The sequence below is a fragment of the Cydia fagiglandana genome, chromosome 4 (genome assembly GCF_963556715.1).
Source record: "Cydia fagiglandana chromosome 4, ilCydFagi1.1, whole genome shotgun sequence".
Taxonomy (NCBI): domain Eukaryota; kingdom Metazoa; phylum Arthropoda; class Insecta; order Lepidoptera; family Tortricidae; genus Cydia; species Cydia fagiglandana.
Genome location: NC_085935.1, coordinates 7,407,754 through 7,432,260, shown reverse-complemented (window position 1 = coordinate 7,432,260; position 24,507 = coordinate 7,407,754). Strand labels below are relative to the sequence as shown.

The 24,507-nt window shown below is 39.4% G+C and overlaps 3 protein-coding genes across 3 annotated transcripts in view; 1 reads left to right on the top strand and 2 right to left on the bottom strand.

Moving 5' to 3' along the window:
- Positions 1 to 24,507, bottom strand: part of LOC134663571 (inosine triphosphate pyrophosphatase) — a 210,386-nt gene that overhangs the window by 119,557 nt on the left and 66,322 nt on the right. The window lies entirely within an intron of this gene.
- Positions 4 to 22,255, bottom strand: LOC134663563 (endoplasmic reticulum transmembrane helix translocase). Its single transcript, XM_063519966.1, has 10 exons — positions 21,801 to 22,255; positions 21,319 to 21,408; positions 20,191 to 20,397; positions 17,789 to 19,729; positions 17,065 to 17,305; positions 16,358 to 16,554; positions 15,394 to 15,536; positions 14,695 to 14,827; positions 3,305 to 3,448; positions 4 to 2,100 (listed from the first exon to the last, which is right to left on the bottom strand). Exons 1-10 carry the CDS (start codon positions 22,068 to 22,070, stop codon positions 1,993 to 1,995), a joined length of 3,474 nt encoding a protein of 1,157 aa, XP_063376036.1. The 5' UTR covers positions 22,071 to 22,255; the 3' UTR covers positions 4 to 1,992.
- On the top strand, positions 22,802 to 24,399 carry LOC134663559 (DNA primase large subunit). Its single transcript, XM_063519955.1, has one exon. It carries the CDS (start codon positions 22,874 to 22,876, stop codon positions 24,368 to 24,370), a length of 1,497 nt encoding a protein of 498 aa, XP_063376025.1. The 5' UTR covers positions 22,802 to 22,873; the 3' UTR covers positions 24,371 to 24,399.

The window sequence follows — 24,507 nt, the reverse complement described above, 5'->3', positions numbered from 1 at the left end:
AAGTGTTTGTCAGAAAACTTTATTTTCTTACATGCCTCGGGCCCAAAATAGACAATGCTTTAATAATTTACTACACATTTAGTACATAAATAGAATACCACTGACACATTCATTAACTGGGACTCGACACTAATAGTCGCTAGACCGTATCGCCACAATAAGTAACATCAATATATTTGCATAAATGCAAGAGTAATGAAGTAATTAATTAATACTTTAAGTATATTTTGACAACCAAAAGTCACTAAGGGCTACTGTCACTTGCACCATTAATTAACCCGGATTAACCGGTTAAAACCCGGTGTTACTATGGTTACACTGGGTTAACGGTGTAACCGGTTAACCCCGGGTTAGTGGGATGGTGCAAGTGGCATTAAGAAATATATACCTACATAAATCATAATATTCATAATATTACTTAGGACACAACAATATTCGATCGTTTTAAAAGGTTCATACTAAGGAAGTAGGCTATAATCACAATATTTGAACCATTTGACCACCAAAGATGTTAAATGACGCGCGTGGCAACAGCCTAATATTAACATTCGTGCACGACAAGGTTCATGATGACGTGTCGCACGTGGTCAAAGGGTTAAAAAAAAACGTAACTTTGTATCAACTTACCCCCTTATTCATATAACTTTAGGTACCTGATTTAGTTAAATTATATTTTATCCCTTTCTTACAAATACATCAGTCAAAATGACAGATACAGACAAACGATTAATAGTTAATTCTGGCCAGTAACGCGTTTATGAATAACGCCATTAGTAGTAATCAAAGACATATGTAACTTCGTATAAGACGAATAAAGTCTTAGGAAAAAACGTGCCTCGGAAATGAAGAAAAAGGCATTCTCGAATAGATGCCGCACACACCTTTAGCCTATACTCGGCTAGATGGCGTGACGACACCGTTTCATATTTAACAATTTTAACAAATAGATATCAGTGAATGAACATGGTACAAAATGATATAAAAATAATAAAATCATTTATCCATATATATACATTTTTTTTATATTTCTATACGTTTTCATCTTGAGTTTTAGTCGTGTGTTGATCGATGGCAGTAAATTGACTATGACTGCAAAACTTTCTATGACAGGACCCCTCTATACTATCTATTCTTTTTGGTAGGTAGTAATGAACTTTTTTGTGTGATTCAAAATAGCGACTAGTAGTGCGAGCCCCACTCGGCATACTTACAGGTAAATGCAATAATATATTTGAGCGTCATATCGAGTCTCGATACGAGATCAACCCTCACGGAGACCGATACGAATTTATATATAAACAATAACCGTGTCGGAGAGAAAATTAACTACTCTTGTACGAGCTGATTTTAGTTAAAATGATAAAATCGAACTTTTTTCTGCAGGTTATTGTAACATACTAACTGAAGACGAGAGTCACAACAGGCTGGAAAGGCACCTCCTCACCACAACCTCTCGAACATTGATTTTCTGTTGCAATGGTATAATTGGTAAAATGATATAAAAGTGATTCGAAACCTTTTGGGCACTAAGACGCAGGCCCATAGAGGGTGTTTTTTAACACTTCTCTATGTTTTATGAGTTGAAAATGTCCTGAGCAACATTTACTTGGGACAAATCTTGAAATTACGAAAAAAAAACTTGGCTAAATTTCGCGGTTTCAGGGTTGGTAATATGGAACAGTCGCCATCAGATATATCGCAGCGGCCAAGGTGTTCACAATATCTGAACACGCACTCTAACGCCTTGACAATAGAGGCGTGTTCAGATATTTGTGAGCGCCTTGGCCGCTCCGATATATCTGATGGCGACTGTACATATAAGTTATTCAGCATATATATAACCTCGGAAAATTTGACTTAGGGTTGAAAAACAGTCCGTATATGCACAATCCCTGCCACCAATCATTTTCCAGTAGTCGATTCTCATTCCGATACGTTTAAAATTAACCTTAATACAATACGCGAGCTTACAAAACAGCTTGAGACCGGACGCTAGGTCGCGAGCGAGCGGCCTTCGCCGAACAGCCACAGGCAGGCGCGGTCGACTAGGTACGCGAACACCATGTCCGCTATTAGGACTTGGACTAAGATGAGCCGGTACTGGAACAAATATGTTAACATTAACATAATTACTAGGTATATCCAGGAAGGAAGCGCTGGTGGCCTACCAGTAAGAGCGTGCGACTTGCAATCTGGAGGTCGAGGGTTCAAACCCCGGCTCGTACCAATGAGTTTTTCGGAACTTATGTACGAAATATCATTTGATATTTACCAGTCGCTTTTCGGTGAAGGAAAACATCGTGAGGAAACCGGATTAATCCCAATAAGACCTAGTTTCCCCTCTGGGTTGGAAGGTCAGATGGCAGTCGCTTTCGTAAAAACTAGTGCCTACGTCAAATCATGGGATTAGTTGTCAAGCGGACCCCAGGCTCTGTGAGCCGTGGCAAAATGCCGGGATAACGCGAGGAAGAAGACTAGGTATATCCAGCGCAGATGTTAGACACCTACATTTGTACACGTTATTGCAACGACATAAGATGTAAAAGTATTATTGTTTTTACCTACTTATAGTAGAAATTGTTAAAATATATATTATGATCCTTCAATTCGTAAACGCGTCCAAATTCAAACGGCAAATAGCATCAGTCTGGTCTAAGTCAGCATAATTTTGAAGAGAAGTGCAATAATAGAAATCAACAGTTTTAGAAATGTCACAAAGCCACAAAAGGTAATTTGACTGGTCTGAGATTGCAGTATTACATGATAGATGTCATATCCATACAATTTATAACCTAAAAATGCCAAATGTCGCAATATTGTATTGGGGTTAATGTCGCAATATTGGGTTGGCCGGTGGAAGTTATTAGCAGATGGCGCCATCATAGCTTGCCCTGTCAATCCCTAGAATTGTTTCAAATTTTTGTTTTTTTAATACCCTGGATGCCAGCCCTTTAAGCCAAACCGCATAGAAAAAGGGACAAGCTATGATGACGCCATCTATGCAAACCTTTGACAGTTGCCAACCCGATTGACATCTATTATCGTACCCTTACAGTTTGAAAAATATTATAATTGTTAAAGAGCCGCCAGTGCAGGTCCAAAGAGACGTATGCGGTTGCGGTTTGCCGACCCCTGTAGGCCAATTTATACACTCCAGCTGTTAGAAATAGAGTTCAATATAACTTACTCGTACATCAGGCTGGAAGTAGACTATCCTGCTTGTTGTCTCGTAAGTCTTCTATTAACAATCACCTTATGCGAATATCAACTGTAACCCACGGTAATAGAGTTGAATATCACTTACATCTGGCGGGAAGTAGACGATCTCGAACATACTGGAAAGATCTGGCAGTATTCCCGCGGCCAGTGCTAGCACGGCGCCGCCGGACACCACGATGCTGTACAGTAGCGGCTTGTTGTCTCGTAGGCCTTCCATGAACGGCTCGCCCTGTGCGAACATCAACCGTAGGTTAGTAGGTAGTAGTAGTAAACTCTTTATTGTACAAAAAGACATATTAAAAATAACATACAATTAGCAAGAAGTACAAAGGCGACGCACGCACGCACGCACGCACGCACGCACGCACGCACGCACGCACGCACGCACGCACGCACACACACACACACACACAGGTTCACAGGTTAGTGTGATAGAGTTCAATTTTAGTTATCATATACCATGCAATAAGCAAATCATTCTGCATAAAATACTAAGAGCCAGTTTTGCCAACCGCTGATCAACGTCACTCAGCAGTGAACTATGAAGGTTCCCTACACAATAAAATTTAGCGAACGCTTTAACGGTGACAGACGGTTTGGTGCAAGCCGTAAGTCTATAGTTCGTTTTTTTAGCATTAGAAAGAACTTGCAAGAAGGTAAGCGATCTTGACATGTCTTTTAATTGAAAAACGCTTTTTAAAAATAAAAAACTATTATGAAAGAAGAAGAATATAAATGATCGTATTAGATTCATAATTGTTACATATTTGCCGTGACTTATTTTTAAAACGTGTTTTTCAATTAAAAGACACATCAAGATTGTTTACCTAATTTCTAATGCTAAAAAAAACGAAGTATAGTTAACAGAAATAGAGTTCAAATTTTACTAAAAGTTTCCCTTTTAAAAACGAGAACATAATCGATTGGTGCGAAACACTCCACACAGTAGATAAAAATACGATGCATTTTTCGTGACGTATACTCGTATTTGTGAAATCTTAAATTATTCGGTTTATAAAAATCATTGGCACTCAGTTTTAGCATAAATATCAACAGTATTAATATTCATAAACGGTCGAATGTGAGATTATAGAGAGATAGAGACATTAAACAGGGTGTGTACCCAGATGCTAAAAAAAGCCATTATTCGACCTATATACAAACAAGGGAGCCACATGGAGTATTCCAACTACCGCCCTATAGCTATATTATCGGTTGTAAATAAAATAGTTGAAAAAGTAATTATTAAGAGGATTCATTCATTTCTAGACAAACATAGCATAATATCCCCTACTCAGCACGGTTTTAGAAAGGGTAAAAGTACATCGTCCGCTCTGGTGCAGTTCGCTGATGAAATTAATGATAAATTAAATAGTCGATTGTTTGTGGTAGTACTGTTTCTAGACTTCAAAAAAGCTTTTGATACTTTGGACCACGAAATGCTACTCAATGCAATGCAAGAGTGTGGGATCCGTGGTCCAATGAATCAGTGGTTCCGTAGCTACCTGGAAAACAGAACATTACGTACAATGATCAATGGGGACACAGGAGAGGAGGCAAATATTGTTTACGGGGTACCAACTGGCTCTGTGTACGGCCCGGTCGGGTACACCATGCACGTAAACAGTATTAGTAACGTGGTGGAACACTGTTCCACGTATATGTACGCGGACGATACGTGCCTGGTGTGCGCCGACAGGGACGTAGCTGCTATAGAACAGAAAATGCAATCCGACATAAATAATATATTAAAATGGGCCCACGACAATGGCATCATACTTAATGTGACCAAAACGAAGTGCATGCTTATAAACTCTCCAAAAATTAAAATTCCAGAAGAAAGTATTAAAATTATAGGACACACCTACGAATGTTTACACAATGGGCTAGCATTATGTAACTGTAACCCTCTGGAATTTGTAAACAGTTATAATTAAGTATCTAGGACTTACGATAGACCATAATTTTAACTGGAAGTGTCATATCGACGGCGTATGTAATAAGCTCAGAGCTATACTATGTAAACTCAAAAACCTAAAGCGTGTATTAAGTAGACCTATACTACACATATTATATCATGCATTAGCAGACTCAATACTCAGCTACGGTCTTATTGCATACGGCCGTACTTTTAAAACATATCTCAATAGGATTTACGATTTACAACTGCACCTCTAGCACATCTTGCATCCGCGACTTAGACCGCGACTCGAGTCGCTATTCCCGCGGCTGTCAAATCTGTCGATTTCCGTAGCATAAGAGTGACATTCAATTTCCAACTGCAGCTGCAATACTGTTCATTTTACTATGAAAACGCGTCGCTGTCATTGTCAATTTCCATAGTAAAATGAACAGTATTGCAGCTGCAGTTGGAAATGGAATGTCACCTTAACTTGTACCCGCGACTGCAACAGCCGCGTAGAGAACTCAAAGTCGCGGCGCGACTCGTCAGTGTTACCCGGCGAAATCAAAGTCTAAACAAATCGATATTTGCAAGTGGCAACACTGAATCGGAAACCAGGGATGCGCTAAATCATTCGTTCTTTGGTGGTAAAAAATCTAGTTTTTTGTCGATGGTTAAGTTTTTCCTGTCAAAGTCAAGGAACTTTCAAATTTTGTCAACATTTAATTACGGAAAAAAATATGAAAAAATGTAAGTAATAGAGCCTTATATAATTAATATTGATAATATTCCTTAAAATATATATTGTTTAAAAATTTCTGTTTAATAAACCTTTTAAATAAAATATTTTTGTAAGTAACTATAATAATGGAATTGCTATTATTGGGTTTGTTCTCATATTCCTGTTGTAAATAGTGTTTTTTTTTTCAGAATAAGTTCAGCATTATCCTAGACACGATTGATATCCCAGCACCCAAAGGAAAATATTATTAACAGGAACGTGCCAACGGGACCCGAAGTGGAGATTCAGGAAAAGAAATACACTAGGCAAGCTTGTAGGTTTCAAACGCGGAGCTGTCCCCTTTTCTAAATTAACTAAGATGTGAGAAGCGCTTTAGCTTTAAGAACACCACCGACGAAGTGAACTATTAATAATAACCCCAATGGTTATGGCATACCTATCTAAAGTATCTAAGCTTCCACAGTAACTCTCAAATAAGTTTCATATAGTTTTTCTTCTGCCAATAATGGATGGCATGTGTGTGTACTGTGTACCTAACTGTTTATGATTTGACAAATTGATATGAGAAGCTTATTTCATAGTCCTCGATGAAGTCATGACCATATTTTATTGTCTTGTTTATAAACCAATTTTCTTTCCAGGGTGATATTTAATTGTCCTACGCCGCATGTCGAAGAAAAAGGAAGAGAGAAAATACTTTTCAAGGGTAATAAAGAAAATTCTTACAATTTCTCTATAGTGGTTCTAGATGTTAATATATATTAGGTTTAATAATAAGAAGTCGAATATTGCAAGAATATATAAGGCAAAGCAATATACTATTAATTTAAATATTGTTTTTTTTCCTCTCCTGTATTTTTACCTGAAAAGAAACAAAAATAAAGTAGGTAGGTCCCTAGAACTCCTAGTAGCCATGATTAATTAGCTCCCCAAGGCCCACTTCATACCTAATGCTGACAGCAACGTATCATAGCATGATCGTATCAGGCCCTGTCAAATATGAAGTGAAACATCTAGAACACGGGTATGATCTTGAGGAGTTTCAATATGGTAGACCATATGATAACCGTACCTATGTTACGCAGACTATGACATGAGCGTAACGACTCCTTCAAAATATTGTTGGTCGGCTCGGTCCAGTCTCGTCACGGTATGGTGTTGGCAGGGGATGGAATAGTTTAGTGAGTGATGACTGATAATATTTCATACAAAGCATGATTTTGAGCCGGACATGATCCTGTTATAGCCACGTATTACATCATTCTGTTACAGTATGATGCAGCGGGCACAGGCCACATGTAGGTATGTTTTGTTGAAGTCGAGGAAGGTTCCAAACATATTTAAGTCTGTGTTCCAAATGGTATGTACCTAAATAGTAAGAGATTGTTGAAATTAGACATCTAACCGTGATCCTAAATATTACTTCAAAGACTATGGCTTACTTAATAAGTTGGATAGTTTTGAACATTTGTACCTACCCACCTCATCGGCTTCGTTTATGTACAAGCAAGCGGGCTCCGTTGTTAGGTTGATGAAAGTTTTGTGTAAGGAAGTCTTAGGATTACTTTTACAAACTTACGAACCTAAATTGAAATTTAAAAATCCTACATACATATGTACCTATTTACTTAAGAGTGCTATTACATTTCGGGGTTGAGCGAGTTTAGGTATTTTACGCGCTGCGGCAGGCCGTGCGAGCTCAGTATTCCGATCCCTTCTACCACACTCGCACTACAATTATGGATTAAACATTCTTGATCCATCGCGAAGCATATTGAAATCAACCATAACAACACTAACTGTACTTAACTTATAAAGTCCTAAAACTGTTATTTGGTAAGTACGAAAATACTAAATGCAGTGCAAATGTACATAGGGGCTGTTCATAAATTACGTCATCTATTTTTGACCCCCCCCCATCCCTCAAATCATCTAAAAATCATGCTTCGGATGACTCTGTTTCCTCCTACGTCATGCTACCATCATCCGATGTCCAGACCCCCCCCCCCCCTCCTCCCATTTGAAACGACGTAATTTATGAATAGCCCCATACTCGTACTTATGAACGTATATTACTCGAAAGAAATTATAGGTACTCGCTTATTTACAAGAAACAAGTTACAAGAAACTGAAGATACACAGGGTCTGATGATGGAGCTGGAAGGTGGCCACGGGTACCAGTCTATCATGTAACTAAACCACTTCGTGTTTGGGCTCGTTTGATTCGTCTCAACAAGATCTTTGACACTGAAGATACACAGGGTCTGATGATGGAGCTGGAAGGTGGCCACGGGTACCAGTCTATCATGTAACTAAACAATTTCGTGTTTGGGCTCGTTTAATTCGTCTCAACAAGATCTTTGACACAAGACAGTACTCAGGGTCTGATGATGGAGCTGGAAGGTGGTCACCATTACCAATCAACCATACAACTAAACCACATCGTGTTTAGGCTCGTTTTATTTATCTCAACAAGATCTTTGACACTAGGTGATACTCAGAGTCTGATGATGGAGCTGGAAGTTGGTTACCGGTACCAATCAACCATGCAACTAAACCACTTCATGTTTAAGCTCGTTTGACTAGTCTCAACAAGATCTTTGACACTAGGTGATACTCAGAGTCTGATGATGGAGCCGGAAGGTGGTCACCGGTACCAATCAACCATGCAACTAAACCACTTCATGTTTAGGCTCGTTTGATTAGTCTCAACAAGATCTTTGACACTAGGTGATACTCAGAGTCTGATGATGGAGCTGGAAGGTGGTCACCGGTACCAATCAACCATGCAACTAAACCACTTCGTGTTTAGGCTCGTTTGATTCGTCTCAACAAGATGTTCGACACTAGGTGATAAACCAAACACGAAGCCCAAACACGAAGTGGTTCAGTTATGTGATAGACTGATACCCGTCGCCACCTTCGAGCTCCATCATCAGACCCTGAGTAGTATCTTGTGTCAAAGATCTTGTTGCGATGAATCAAACGAGCCCAAACACGAAGTGGTTCAGTTACATGGTAGACTGGTACCCGTGGCCACAGTCCAGCTCCATCATCAGACCCTGAGTACTAACTTGTGTCCAAGGTTTTGTTGAGACGAATCAAACGAGCCCAAACATGAAGTGGTTCAGTTACATGATAGCAGTGTTGGCAAAAAATCAATTCGAATTGACGATTGAGAATTGACCGATCAATTCGAATTGACGATTGACGAAACTAATTCTAAATCTACTGATTGAAGATTGACGATTACTAATCGTTAATTCAAATTGATCGGTCAATCCTCAATCGTCAATTCGGATTGACGATTACTTTGTATGTACCTACCTAATGTCCTTTTTATTTAGGCCATTTTTGTGAAACTGACCAAATGCGTTCAAAAGCGGTGTCTGAGTTTACCAAAGGTTCCGAAACATGTTTCCGACGGCTATATGAAGGATGTCCTTTTTGGAACATTTTCGGGACTTTCCTTAAAATTAACCGATAGCGTTCAAAATCGATATCTGAGGTGCCCAAAGGTTTCGAAACTTGTTTCCGAGGGAAATATTGAGAGATGTCCTTTTTTGAGACATTTCTAGAAATTACCCGATTGCGTTTAAAATCGATATCTGAGGTAAACAGACGTTTCTAAACATTTTTTCAACTGCAATATTGAAAGGTATCCTGTTTTGGGACATTTTAGTGAAATTCTTTGAAAGTGACTGATTGCATTCAAAATCGATATCTGAGGTGCAAAATATGGTTTCAACGGCAATATTTAGATTCTACACTTTAGCCGCGTACTTACTTTACTACCTGCATTACACCACCCTGCTGAAAAAAGGTCATTTCTCGGTATTGCCGTCAGAAACCTTTGGGCGCCTCAGATATCGATTTTGAACGCAATCGGTTAATTGGAAGAAATGTCCCATAAATGTCCAGAAAAAAAAGGAAACTCCGTCTGTATTGCCGTCGGAAACATGTTACGGAACCTTTGGAAATCTCAGATATCGTTTTAAAGTGCCAACGATCAATTTAAAAAAATGTCCCGAAATGGAAGGGACATCCTTCAATACTGACGCGCGAAACATTTTTCGGGACCTATGGTCGACATCGATTACGAATATGAACGTAATTGGCCAATTTCGAAAAATGTCCCTAAAAGGGACATCAGTCAATACTGACATCAGGAACATGTTTTCGAACCTCTGGGAACCTCAGATATCGACTTTAAGTCCAGTAAGTAAGTGCTTAAAAAGGACACCTTTGAAAACTAATCTTAGGGAAGGGAAAGGGACCCTAGGTTAATCTAGATTGAGAATTGATTTAATCCGAATTGAGGATTGATGCGTTAATTCCAATTGATTCAATCGGATTGACGCGTCAATCAGAATTAAATCAATTCGAATTGATCAATTCGGATTGATCAATTCGGATTGACGCGTCAATTCGATTGATCAATCCGGATTGATTTAGTTCAGATTGATGCCAACACTGCATGATAGACAGGTACCCGTCGCCACCTTCGAGCTCCATCATCAGATCCTGAGTACTATCTTGTGTCAAAGATCTTGTCGAGATGAATAAAACGTGCCTAAACACGAAGTGGTTCAGTTACATGATAGACTGGTACCCGTGGCCACCTTTCAGCTCCATAATCAAACCTTGTGTATCTTCAGTGTCAAAGATCTTGTTGAGACTAATCAAACGAGCCCAAACACGAAGTGGTTTAGTTGCATGGTTGATTGGTACCGGTGACCACCTTCCGGCTCCATCATCAGACCCTGAGTACTATCTTGTGTCAAAGATCTTGTTGAGACGAATAAAACGAGCCTAAACACGAAGTGGTTTCGTTGCACGGTTGATTGGTACCGGTGACCACCTTCCGGCTCCATCATCAGACCCTGAGTACTATCTTGTGTCAAAGATCTTGTTGAGACGAATAAAACGAGCCTAAACACGAAGTGGTTTAGTTGCATGGTTGATTGGTACTGGTGACCACCTTCCGGCTCCATCATCAGACCCTGAGTACTATCTTAAGTCAAAGATCTTGTTGAGCCGAATCAAACAAGCCCAAACACGAAGTGGTTTAGTTGCATGGTTTATTGGTACCGGTGACCACCTTCCGGCTCCATCATCAGACCCTGAGTACTATTTTGTGTCAAAGATCTTGTTAAGACGAATAAAACGAGCCTAAACACGAAGTGGTTTAGTTGCATGGTTGATTGGAACCGGTGACCACCTTCCGGCTCCATCATCAGACCCTGAGTACTATCTTGTGTCAAAGATCTTGTTGAGACGAATCAAACGAGCCCAAACACGAAGTGGTTTAGTTGCATGGTTGATTGGTACCGGTGACCACCTTCCGGCTCCATCATCAGACCCTGAGTACTATCTTGTGTCAAAGATCTTGTTAAGACGAATCAAACGAGCCCAAACACGAAGTGGTTTAGTTGCATGGTTGATTGGAACCGGTGACCACCTTCCGGCTCCATCATCAGACCCTGAGTACTATCTTGTGTCAAAGATCTTGTTGAGACGAATAAAACGAGCCTAAACACGAAGTGGTTTCGTTGCACGGTTGATTGGTACCGGTGACCACCTTCCGGCTCCATCATCAGACCCTGAGTACTATCTTGTGTCAAAGATCTTGTTGAGACGAATAAAACGAGCCTAAACACGAAGTGGTTTAGTTGCATGGTTGATTGGTACTGGTAACCACCTTCCGGCTCCATCATCAGACCCTGAGTACTATCTTAAGTCAAAGATCTTGTTGAGCCGAATCAAACAAGCCCAAACACGAAGTGGTTTAGTTGCATGGTTTATTGGTACCGGTGACCACCTTCCGGCTCCATCATCAGACCCTGAGTACTATTTTGTGTCAAAGATCTTGTTAAGACGAATAAAACGAGCCTAAACACGAAGTGGTTTAGTTGCATGGTTGATTGGTACCGGTGACCACCTTCCGGCTCCATCATCAGACCCTGAGTACTATCTTGTGTCAAAGATCTTGTTGAGACGAATCAAACGAGCCCAAACACGAAGTGGTTTAGTTGCATGGTTGATTGGTACCGGTGACCACCTTCCGGCTCCATCATCAGACCCTGAGTACTATCTTGTGTCAAAGATCTTGTTGAGACGAATCAAACGAGCCCAAACACGAAGTGGTTTAGTTGCATGGTTGATTGGAACCGGTGACCACCTTCCGGCTCCATCATCAGACCCTGAGTACTATCTTGTGTCAAAGATCTTGTTAAGACGAATCAAACGAGCCCAAACACGAAGTGGTTTAGTTGCATGGTTGATTGGTACCGGTGACCACCTTCCGGCTCCATCATCAGACCCTGAGTACTATCTTGTGTCAAAGATCTTGTTGAGACGAATAAAACGAGCCTAAACACGAAGTGGTTTAGTTGCATGGTTGACTGGTACTGGTGACCAACTTCCGGCTCCATCATCAGACCCTGAGTACTATCTTAAGTCAAAGATCTTGTTGAGCCGAATCAAACGTGCCCAAACACGAAGTGGTTTAGTTGCATGGTTGATTGGTACCAGTGACCACCTTCCGGCTCCATCATCAGACCCTGAGTACTATCTTGTGTCAAAGATCTTGTTGAGATGAATAAAACGAGCCTAAACACAAAGTGGTTTAGTTGCATGGTTGATTGGTACCGGTGACCACCTTCCGGCTCCATCATCAGACCCTGAGTACTATCTTGAGTCAAATAAATACATATAGAATGTCAGGTCGTTTCAAATATCTTTAATCCTGTCCGGTAGTTTATTAAACTGGAACATTATAAATTATAATACTATAAAAACAGTGCTAGGATCAAAGTCTCTCGTTGCGGTTTACACGCACACAGTATAGCGTTTTACACGGCGCCCGCCGCACACAATGATAAAAAACCTCGTCGTCGCCGTTGAAAATGTGCGGAGCCGACCGACACACGTCCTGCCTGTACAAGCTCTGCCGCGGCACTGAGCTGGCGAGCGCGCGTCATCGGTAATATAGAGTAGTTTTCAAGAAATTGCCAAAAAATTATAGTAGAATTTCATAAACACTAATGTATACCAACAGTATAAGCAAACGTTGCAGATTGCTTGAGTATGAAAATGACTTCGATATTAAGTAGATTTTCGTAGAAATTGACACTTGTTTCGGAGAGAAAATTGAGTTCGTTTTACTTTGATTTTCTCTTTCTCAAAGGTATGTAGGAAAAATATCGTTTGATATGCCTAAAGTACAGGGTATTAGTAATACAAAATAGCCAGGTTTAGCAGAGTAAACTTCTCAACATTTCCAAATAAGAGCTTGCCGTTCAGTGCTTCACGGGGTTTTTCGGAAACGACCATCAGAAAAAAATTCATTACTAATTTAATAAGTCCTTTTTTTAATATTTACAACGATATTTAAAAAGATAAGAAGACGCTTTTACTGGAACAAGTACTCATTGTTTCTAATAATGAGCACTAAGTCCTGAATTTCGTCGACTAGTATCATCAATTTTGCATTATTTCGACTTTTCTTGTAAGAGCGCTCTTAATTGAGTACCTACAAGCTGTTTGAAATTAAAGTTGTAAACATGATGGGTGCGTTGTGGTACTTGTAGGTATCACCGTGCATAATCGATATAAGAGTGCGTAAAGCGCATTTAGTGATTGTTCCATACTTTCTTATTCCTTAGGGCAATAAGTAATTATACAAATTATATTAGTACATAATATATGAAACTTGTTTTTAAGTTATAATTATCATGAGTTTAGTTAAAAAAGTACAAGCAAACCACCCGCGAGAGCCAGTCGCGTTATAAAGTCGCGTAGACTTCGACTCGCGGATTAACATAAAGACGAGAGAATATTTTGTCTCAAAATAGGCAGTTGTGCTACGGATTTTAGTTCAAAGTCGCGATCGTTGTCATTTTCTGACAGTGACACCTGATCGCGAGTTTGTCGCGGCTCTCGCGCGTAAGTTGTGCTGCCAACACGCGACAAGCCGCCAAGTCGCGCCGATCTGTCACTTCTCACGCCTGTCGCGGCCAGTTGTGCTAGAGGTGCTGAGATTGATTAAAACGATTGTGAATAAAAAAACGAAACAAGAATGTAACGGAAACTATCATATACTTTTTAAACAATGCAATATATTACCTGTTCATGCCAAGTTTAAATACTTATTAGCTATAGATCAGTACAGATGTCCTGTATTTAAGTTAACTAAAACTTACAATCGCAATCTTAGATTAAAACCTCGTAAAAAGTACTTAGAACCGATGTCGAGTAATTACTACGGGCAAAGGACGAGAAAGTACCTTATACCTCGCATTTTCAATAAATTAACATCTGAAGATGAGTGTAAAAGTGTAAATACGTTTAAAAATAAAGTTAAATTATGGTTAATGAAATCCTTTCTCAAAGAAAATAGGTTAAGTTAAAATACAAAGTGTATAAAAAACATTGCGAATACCCAAATTAGACCTTAGTTAATACATAGATATAAGTCATATAAGTTATAGTTTTATAAGTAAAGAGTGCTGTATTTCGCCAACAAACTGTCAAGCAGTTTGGCGAAACCATATAATTGTAATTGTGTATGTACTTTTGTTAAAAAAAAATAAAAAAAAAAAATTCACGCCGATTTTTTGTGAACGAAAATTTGTTTTTTGCTAAATATACAGTTCGGCTTGGCTGGTCCATTTTCTACGGGAGGGTACATTTTTTTCGTGATTTCTGGGTTAGTTCTCATTGTAAAAGTTGCTAAGTATAATCACAAGACCTCCCTGGCAACGGGAATGCAGTAATTTTTTAGCCACCATGTATAAAGTGCTTTTTCTCAATCAATAATGGGACTCACCCTATAGTTGATCGCGAAGGTGGATATCTGCAGCGCCATGGATATGATGTAGACGGTGCTGTTGAGCAGATCAGGCGCGAATTCACGCTCCTCGTCCTCCGCCAAGTCCATGTCTAACTTCGGCTTCGTGTCTCTATAGGTGGAAACATATTCATTTGGCGACGAGGTAAAATCGGACAGTTTGGAGACGAGCAGACCAATTTGTGACGTCAGAATGGGACGTAATTTTGCAAACAGGAACCAACCCACGTAAAATCTCCATTAAAATGGAGATATGGTTCAAATTAAAAAAAAAATTGTTAGTGGGTTCGTTCCCTTCTGCAAAAATACGTGCTGATATTTGAATCATGTTATTTAGTTATCGTGCGTCTGTATTCTAATTCATGTACAGACAAATACGAGCGAAATGCACGATGTTATTCTGATTATACCTGTATACGGCCACTAGAAGAAATAATTAATCCTATAAAAGCAATTAATGACTGCGTCTATACATCTAGTTTTGTAGTAAAATTCATGTTTCCTCTCTTAGCACCCAGTGTTGGTAACGCTGATTATCTAACAACATAATTTTGGAGATAAATGAAATGTTATTATGAATTAAAAGGCCGTACGACTCTAAAAGGACCGAGCAGCAATTTCATAATTGTTTGCGTGCTTCTAGCTTCTAACATATTGTAATTCTTTGTTTTATATTACCTGCCAGGCGACCGCTCCGTGGCCTCACGGACTAAGCAAACGAGACAGAGGAAGTGCACCGCGAACTGTGTGAGCACGGTCATTATCGTGTACACGTTGAAGATGTTCGGCAGCGGGCGTTGTTTCGACAGCTGCTTTAGAGGCTGAAAGATAAATGCACATGTTTAATGCTGGAAATCATAAAATCATACCAGACATTTCACCAAAAGGTCAAATCATCAGGGGACAAAAAAAAAAACAGATTACTAAAAAAAAATTAAACAAAAATCGACCTTCTTTTAGTACTAATATGGTTCACTATGGCTATGAACTTGTGGTGGTAATTAGTGACTTTTGCTTGTCACCTGACGATTAATGTTGTCACGCCAAACATCCGCGTCATAGTTTTATCAGAAGTAATAAAAAAATTACGTCGAGTACTCTATACTTTCTTGAATTGGTATCTATTTGGCTTACCGTGTGATATATTCAAGATATATATTTTTCTAATAGGTATCTCAGAAAAAAGATGAAAGCTTTAGGTACATATCATTCAGCAAACTGTCTCAGAGGTGGGAAAAGCGGGGCTTGCGAAGCGACTGCGGCACTTTTGAAGTACCATTTGCGCTCTACTACTAGTCTCCCAAAAAAGGATCAAACGGGTTATTTAGACCAATCAAACCCTTATTTAAGCAATTTTCATAAGCAGATGAATATAGTTGTAGCAGGTGTTTTTCTTTTTAGTTGGCCGATCCCTGAACAAATAAATAAGTAGATAGAATCGAACGAGATTTTCTATTTTTAACCTAAAGTTGGGGTAGTGGTTATGTAGCTTTGCGTGATAACAACCAGGCGAGTTGATAAGAATATAATAAACCTAAGACATCTGTCTGGCAAGAATGGCTGAGAGCAGGAGATATATGGCAAAGGTGGTCGCCGACGTCCGTTAGGTCATGGCAAATAAAGAAGAGGACAACTGTCTCACCTTAGACCGCGATATGAATAAGAAGCACGAAGCCAACAGCAAGCTTTGCAGGGTCGCCTGTGTGTCGCTGAACTTGATCCCGTCGAGATACAACACCGATTGACTGTAGGCCAGTATAAGGGCGTTGAGGGCTAGGATCTTGAACATTTGCAGAGTGGTGACCAGAGTGCATCGCCCTTGCTTGATAATGTGGCAAACTGTAAAGAAAGTTATGGATTAAGAAAACTTTAAGCTGGTGACTATAGTCACACATACTGGGGTATTTTTCTACTAGGATTTTCAAAGTCGTGATAATTCTGGTTGTAAAACACTCTACTAGTCATTAATTATGTAGATATTGGACCTTTTGTGGAAGATAGAAAGATGATAATAGGATAGTACCTACATGAATTCTTTAATTGCACATATCTCAACGGCAAGTTCCTTATTTGCCAAAAACGGCAACTCAATCTTAATACTAGCGCACAGTATTCCCGAAAGGTCAACTGCGATCGTGACTTTGTCCAAATTTTTCATCGCAAGGCCTGTGCCCTGTTTATCTTGTAACTTGTAATACAAGTGGAACTCCCTTTCTAACAAAAGCTGTCAAAAAGGGACTTCCACTTGAATTACAAGTTACAAGCTTTTGATAAACAGGGCACCGGTCTCGTGGCGATCTCACGGAAGCTTCAAGTCGGTACCAATAACAACACAATCATAATACTTACTGCATAAAATACTAGAGAGCCGACTAGTGAACGGCGCAGCGACGCTGGCGTCCCCTAATCTGACCAACTGCGGTTGATCCTCTTCCTCCAACTTCTTCATCGCGCGGCGCAGGCGGGCCGCGGCCTCGGCGCGGGGGTCGCGCGGGTCGCGCGGGCGCCGCAGCGGCGGCTCGGGCTCCGGCGCCGGCAAGGGGCAAGAGCGCAGCCGCTCGGGCGCGTTTGCGAGGATCGCTACGCCCACCTGAATTAAATGTTATGCAATATTATGTAGCTATAGTTGATGACGTAACTCTTGACTTAAGTATATAATATAATATCATCCAAGAGAAATATAACTGATCCTTGTTAATATCCCACCGAAGTTTCGATTTCGGCATAAAAATCACATTTCGGCCGAATGTTCGGTTTCGGGCAAAAAATATTAGTTTTTTATACCCCTTGCACGAATTATAGATGTTTCATTGTTCATAATTATATGTCTAGAAAGAAATGCTACCGACATTTTTTTCAACGATTTTAACACGTCTATAAAAGTTTCGCGTTCGGGTCGGCCGAACCTAAGTCAACCGAACCTTCGATTTAGGCATAAAATCTAGTTTCGGTCGGACACTAATCCTTGTACCTTGCGTTTCAATAAAGCAATTAGATTTAAATACTAAACAAAACCATGATACATTTTCATACTAGACATTTTTATATATAGAACAAGAATTTTGGTACTTACATCAGCATGTTTCAGCGCTCCCACATCGTTAGTACCATCACCGCACATGAGGGTGGAGTACCCGAGGGCCTTCAACGTCACCACAACAAACTCCTTCTGCTTCGGCGCGAACCGCGCGAACACCTTTATGTGAGGCATCAGCTCTATCATAAACTTGTAATAACTCTCATTCAGATGGCTCAGACCCTCGCCGGTAACACACAGATCGAACTTAGAAGTCAACTGCTTGCTCTTCTTAAACGGCTGTACTGGTAAAAAGACTTCTTCATCTATAGATTTCCATCCCCATTCTTCTTTAGTTTGAGTTAAAATGAGAACTTCCTTTTGCGTAAAATTCAATTCTTTAGCCACATGACATGCCGTTAAAGGATTGTCACCAGTTATCATAACTACGGAATGCGATGCGTGAACTATCTCCGCTATAGCCTTTTTCGAGTCCGCTTTCAGTGGACACGAAATGATTACGAAGCCGACGAACGTCAAATCGGACTCTATATCTTCCCTTGATAAATCACGGATTTCTTGAGAGCTTAACTTTCCTAAATTCCTATAACCTAATGCTAAGACCCTGGCGCCCCTGCGCGACAACGTCAAATAAACGTGGTCGTAATGACTAGGAACCTCCTTCAGCATAGACTTGATCGTTTCTGGCGCGCCCTTGACGCTGCTGATATAGTGAGTCTCTATGAACCCTCGCTCGGTCACCTGGTAACCGGCGATCACTGACATCCTTTTAAGGGCACTTGCGAAATGGTTTCTGTGGACGATCTTCAGACCGGGCGATTTTCCCTTCTTTGGCACTATAGCGTCCCCTTTAGTTAAGTTCCATTCGGCAGCCTTCAAAGTGGCCTTTTCTAATGGATCTCCGACTATTCCGTCGTCCAGTTGAACGAGTGAGTGGCAAGACGCCAACACTTGTATTGTTTCCATAGGAGCTTCAGAGAGTGGAATGACTGTGGCGTCTTTATGCTCGCCGATGCCAGCTACGCCTTCTACAACTAAGTTGTCGCTGGTCAATGTGCCGGTTTTGTCAAAACAGCAAATCTCAACTTTACCAGCAAACGGTATTCTAAATGGTTCTGTACAAAATACTGCTAGTTTCGATAGGGAGAGCAAAGATGTGTTCACGGCTAAAGACAACTCTATAGGCAGTTCTGGTGGAACAACAGATGTTAATATTAAAGTGCACTCCAAAAATAACTTATAACGATTTCTTGTAGGATCCTCACAGCCCTTCACCCAAACATATGCAGCGGCTGCGATCGCGAATATTAACAAAAACAAAATAAACCCAAAGGTTTCTAGATTATTGGCAGTGACTCTTTTGACTCCGAACAAAATGGTCCTTAAAAGTTTACCCTGTGAGGTGTTAAATCCTGTCCGAATGACATAACCAATGCATCCATTGTCAGGTGCTTTCAGACCTGATGTTTTACTCGGTGACGAATGTTGTACAATTTTAGTACCACCGAACAGCATATGTAATTTTCCATCTCCCTCTGGCTCTAAGTGCTGTTGTGTGTTCTTTTCATTTTCTAGAGGCTCCTTCATTTGTGGGACACTCTCGCCAGTTAACATAGATTCATCTACTATACAGGAACCTCTTAACAGTACTATATCACATGGTACAAGGTTTTCGTTGATGGAGCGTGTGATAGAGACAATGTCTCCAGGCACCAACTGGTCACTTAACATCTGTCGCCATCTCCTGTTTCTATAAACATTAATGTTGTATGGCTTGTTGCCCATTTTTCTGATTTCTGACATATTCCTAAGCTGTTGTTGGACCAGGGTGCACTCAAACATGACCAACATGACGAGGGTGAATATGGAATAGTACCAGTACTTGTCAAGGCACCACAGAGCTACACAGAACACTTGGAACACAAAGAATGGTGCGGTTGCCCTTTCTTTAAATAGTTCCATGAATTCTGGTACCACCTAAAACAAAAACGTACAACATTAGGCATTATTTGAAATACTACGAAACAAAACAAGCAGAGATATCAAATGGAACTGCTTCAGATGTCAAAAAGTTTGCAAGCCCAGGATATTTTTGTATCACATTTTTTCCCTAGACGCCATAGAAAATTATTTCATTACATAAGTAAAGTAAACCATGAGTGCCTGTATCATAATTAAACCTACAACCTCAGACTCAGTGTTTGAGTTAATAATCTCTGGATAATCCCATGCTTTTGTAATCCCTGCTCTGAACAATCCTTCAAAGGCCAAAATATGAAATCTAAACAATACTTTTACCTTTACCTTTAGGTATTGTGTTTAATGAACCTCCAGGTCTATTTGTATTATCTCTCAGTTTTCTACATTGTGTACAACATAATATGTAACATGTTTATTATGACTGTTTTGTGTTCTAAATTAAAAAAAAAATACTTTACCATAATCATCTCATTCTTCCCAAATTCCTTTTCAGCCGTTTCAATAGCCTCATCATCTGCATACCCTTTGGATTCCAAGTAGTGGTCGTGTGTTTTATTAATTGGGAACTCCACCGTGCTAAAGGTCTTCTTATCCCAGTCGTAAACATATTTACTCTTTTGGAACATGAACCATACATCAGGGTTGAGACTGCCTTTCTTTGTGGACTGAAATTTAATAGTTATTTACGATACAAGTGCGAAAAAGAGGAAATTCGAAACGAGTGGCGAAGGGAGTGTTTTAAATCAACACGAGTTGCGAATTACCTATTCGCATGTGTATTGTACGTTTTACAGTTCATATGGCCCTTTAAACTTTTGACATACACACAAAATGTGTTATTTTACGCACTAGTGTGCGAAATTAGGACCATATGTCCTGTAAAAAATATTATAAAACAAAGCTCACGTGCTATAATTGTATTTAGAACATTGTTGCTAGTATTTTTCCTAAAGGTAAAAGTACTACAAACTGATCCATTGTGATAATAAATTATTATCATGTTTCCCGTTTCCCCGGGAAAGAGGGGAGGCCTTTGCCCAGCAGGCAACACTACTACAGGCTAATAAAAAAAAAAGTTTCCTGTTTGTATTCTTTAACGGTTTTTATTCTAATTAGTAAAAATCTGATAAGACAACATTTTTATTTAAATTATGTCACATTTAGTCTCCATTTATAGTTTACTGACTTTTATAATACCTACCAATAATTTCTTTACATTGAAGATTATATTATTATAAATGCAAGCTTTCTTTTACAATATTTATTTGAAACAATAAAACTGATAGCATTGCTTTATTAATTAAATGAGTAAACTCATAAAGGGTTACTTATCTATTATCACCATTTAGACGAAACAATTGCCTCAGACCTTTTGATAATGATTACTACATTTAACCTCTGAAACTTACCTTATTTTATTTTATTTTTTATTTAAGCCTTTATTTTTCCATAAATAGTATTTCATTAGAAAGTTTCCTGTTAATATTGTTGCTTAGGTATTTTACGATATTAAGGACCCCTGTTGGGTATAGGCCTCCTCCATATCTTTCCACCTTTCTCGGTCTTTAGTATGATGAGAAACTTACCTTAGTATGATGTAACTTGACGATTTCAGAAAATCCATTATTCGGAGTAGGAACCACTTTGACAATCTCCGCTTGTATGGGGTCTTTTACCTGTAAATAAAATAAAAATAGTAAAAAATCCATACTTATAACAAAATTAAGATACACAACATTTTTTAAGCATATGTTTCTATACTTCAAATTAGAAACAGATTGTACAAGCAAGCTTGGCTCACTCCGCGATTTCGTTTATTTTCGCTTTGTTACAGCTACCTAAAAGTACATCAGTTCTACACCAATTTTGGTGGCTAGCCGTAAGCCGCGCGCCGCGCTGTCGCCACCTAGCAGCCATATCTGTCCTGAGCGTAACAGACGGGTTTTGTTAGAGAGTGAGTCTTCTGTACCTTGTAATATTGTTTATTCTGTGGCAATTATTATGGACTAGGTTTTGGTTACCAGAATAAATAGAAACACTAGAAGAAAACAAGGTAACAATCTCTTACCTTAGAACACGACAGGAAACATTGAATGTGAACACTCCAATAGCAACATAAACAAACGAGGATTTGAATCGTGGCCACGACCGCGACGACCACGAACCCAGCCTCCACGTTATCCTCGAAACCGTACACCACAATCCATGAATAAAATATCACCGGATATAATATGAGAAAGGGCAGCACTGTCCCTTGCAGAACAGTCGCTACAGGCTTAAATAGCTGTGTATATTGGACTAAATCATCTAGTGACGACTGCATTTCGTTAGACACCATAATACACTTAATATCAGCAACAACTTCTGAAAACGACTTTTGTACACGTCACCATTAGAATTACCAATTAGGGTTATGCATTATTGCATATTTCTTTCATACAAATCAATTGAAAAATAATACTACGGAAAATTCGATTTTGCCGAGTTTACGGACTTGACAGAACGGACAGAGGGGCGAGAGGTAGGGGTCGAGGAGGGAGCGTGCGTGACACGTTTTATATTCCGTTTCAAGCATACCATACTTTTCTAACTTTTGTAGATTATTCTCGCCCGTGGCGAATTTAACTATTACCTCGCCAGTTATTGATTTTAACCATTTTCAAGATATATTAACCCAGGCACATGGTTTGGTCTAACTTTACAAAATCTTTGATTTAAAGTGTGTATTTTATTAACTTGCAACCCTAGATTACGTTCAGAAACCATAGTTATTTAATTTATTCGCATGGACTGAAAAATGTACTTGTAAATGTCATTATCTTTTTTTATGTATTATGTTGATTCCTACGGCTCATACAAAATAGCACACATTTTTACTCTAGTCATACCCGTAAAGACGAAATAGGATGAACAAGTTTTTGCACAATCAACTTCCACAGGTAGTAATTTCCATGTGTTTCCAGATATCTAAACGCGCCTGTTGCTGTCAAAAACGTCAAATATGTCAGTGTCAAAAATTACCGCGAAATTGTTGCAAACCGCATTACTCGCATTAGCAATCGAAATTCATTCTAAAATTTTCACTATAAAACTAAATCGTGTGTTTTTCGCCGCCTGGATTTAATTAAATGACAAACCGTCATGGATCTCCAAATCAAAAGGAAGTCTACAAGAGCACCCATTACCGGCAGTCTTGTCGAAACTTATCCGCACGATCTGCAAATGTATAAACTGCCTCCAACCGAAAACATTTCACTTCAAGAGTTTGAAACCTTGGCTTTGGAGAGACTAACACTTCTCCGAAGTTTAGCAACTGCCACTACTTTAAAAGGACTTCGAATTTACTCTGAAGAATGGACGGATTACGTGCTGAATGAATTAAGAACGCAGGGCATCAAATACTACATGAAGCTATGTGAAAAGACCGCTTGTGGTACTACTGAAGCTGATTTGCAAGCGAGACGTAAAGATCATATTGCTCATTTTATATTACGTCTAGCATACTGTCGTACCGAGGAGTTACGACGGTGGTTCATCGCGAGAGAGATGGAACTATTCCGAATGAGATTTATGATCATGAGAGGTGAAACAGTAGATCAATTTTTCAAACTAAACAATCTATGCTACACCAACATCTCAGATGAAGAAAAAGAAAGCATCATTCATTTTCTGAGAGAATCTACTCCACATCAAAACATTGACAATTTAAAATACTACAAAGTCAAATTCTATGAAGTGTTGGACCTTGTCAGATCTAGGAAAGCTTACCTGAGTGGTGGATATGCTTTTATTCCACATAAGGATTTCATATCAGTTCTGTCAGCTCAGTATCGGACACACTTGAAGCAAAGTCTAGCCATTGCTTCACAACATCTCACAGAGGTTGAAAATGATGAAAGGCTTGTAGGGTTGCTGAAAGGATTGCATCAGACCTACACAGGTACTGACTACAGTGATACTAAGGCCGTTATACCTATTGAAAGCCTTGACTCCCTGTCTGTGAAATCATTCCCACTCTGTATGAGGCAATTACATGAGCAGCTGCGATCAGTTCACCATCTCAAACACGGAGGAAGACTCCAATACGGACTCTTCCTGAAAGGCATTGGAGTTACATTAGAGGACTCACTAAGATTCTGGAGGGAAGAGTTCACAAAAATAATGGAATTGGACAAATTTGAGAAGCAATATGCTTACAATGTCAGGTATAATTATGGTAAAGAAGGTAGCAAGAGGAATTATTCACCATTCAGCTGCATGAAGATAATAAGCAATAATGTCGGACCTGGTGACTGCCATGGCTGTCCTTTCAAGCACTGTGATCCAAGTGGCTTGAAAAATAGACTACAAGGATATGCTTTGGACCCCCAAGCTGTAAACAATGTTGTAGATATGGTCAAAAAGGGTCATTTCCAGATAGCCTGCAGTAAATACTTTGATGCTGTGCATAATGTCGACTTAGGACTGGGTATCAATCACCCTAATCAGTACTTTGAGGAGAGCCAGAAGCTTCAAGGAGACAAGAAAGGTGAAAATAAAGTACAAATTAAGAAAGAAATTAAAGCTATCAAAAAGGAGCCTGGGAATGACATTGAAGACATGGATTTTGATGAAATATCTGAATGGAAAGATTCCTAAAAGAAGGCATCCAATTACCATTGTATAATCTCAAGAAATTAGCAACTGTTAGGTGAATAAATGTGTCATTCTGAAGGATAGAAGATTCCCTGAATGGGCCTAAAGTTAGGAAGGATTGATGTTATCATATACCATAA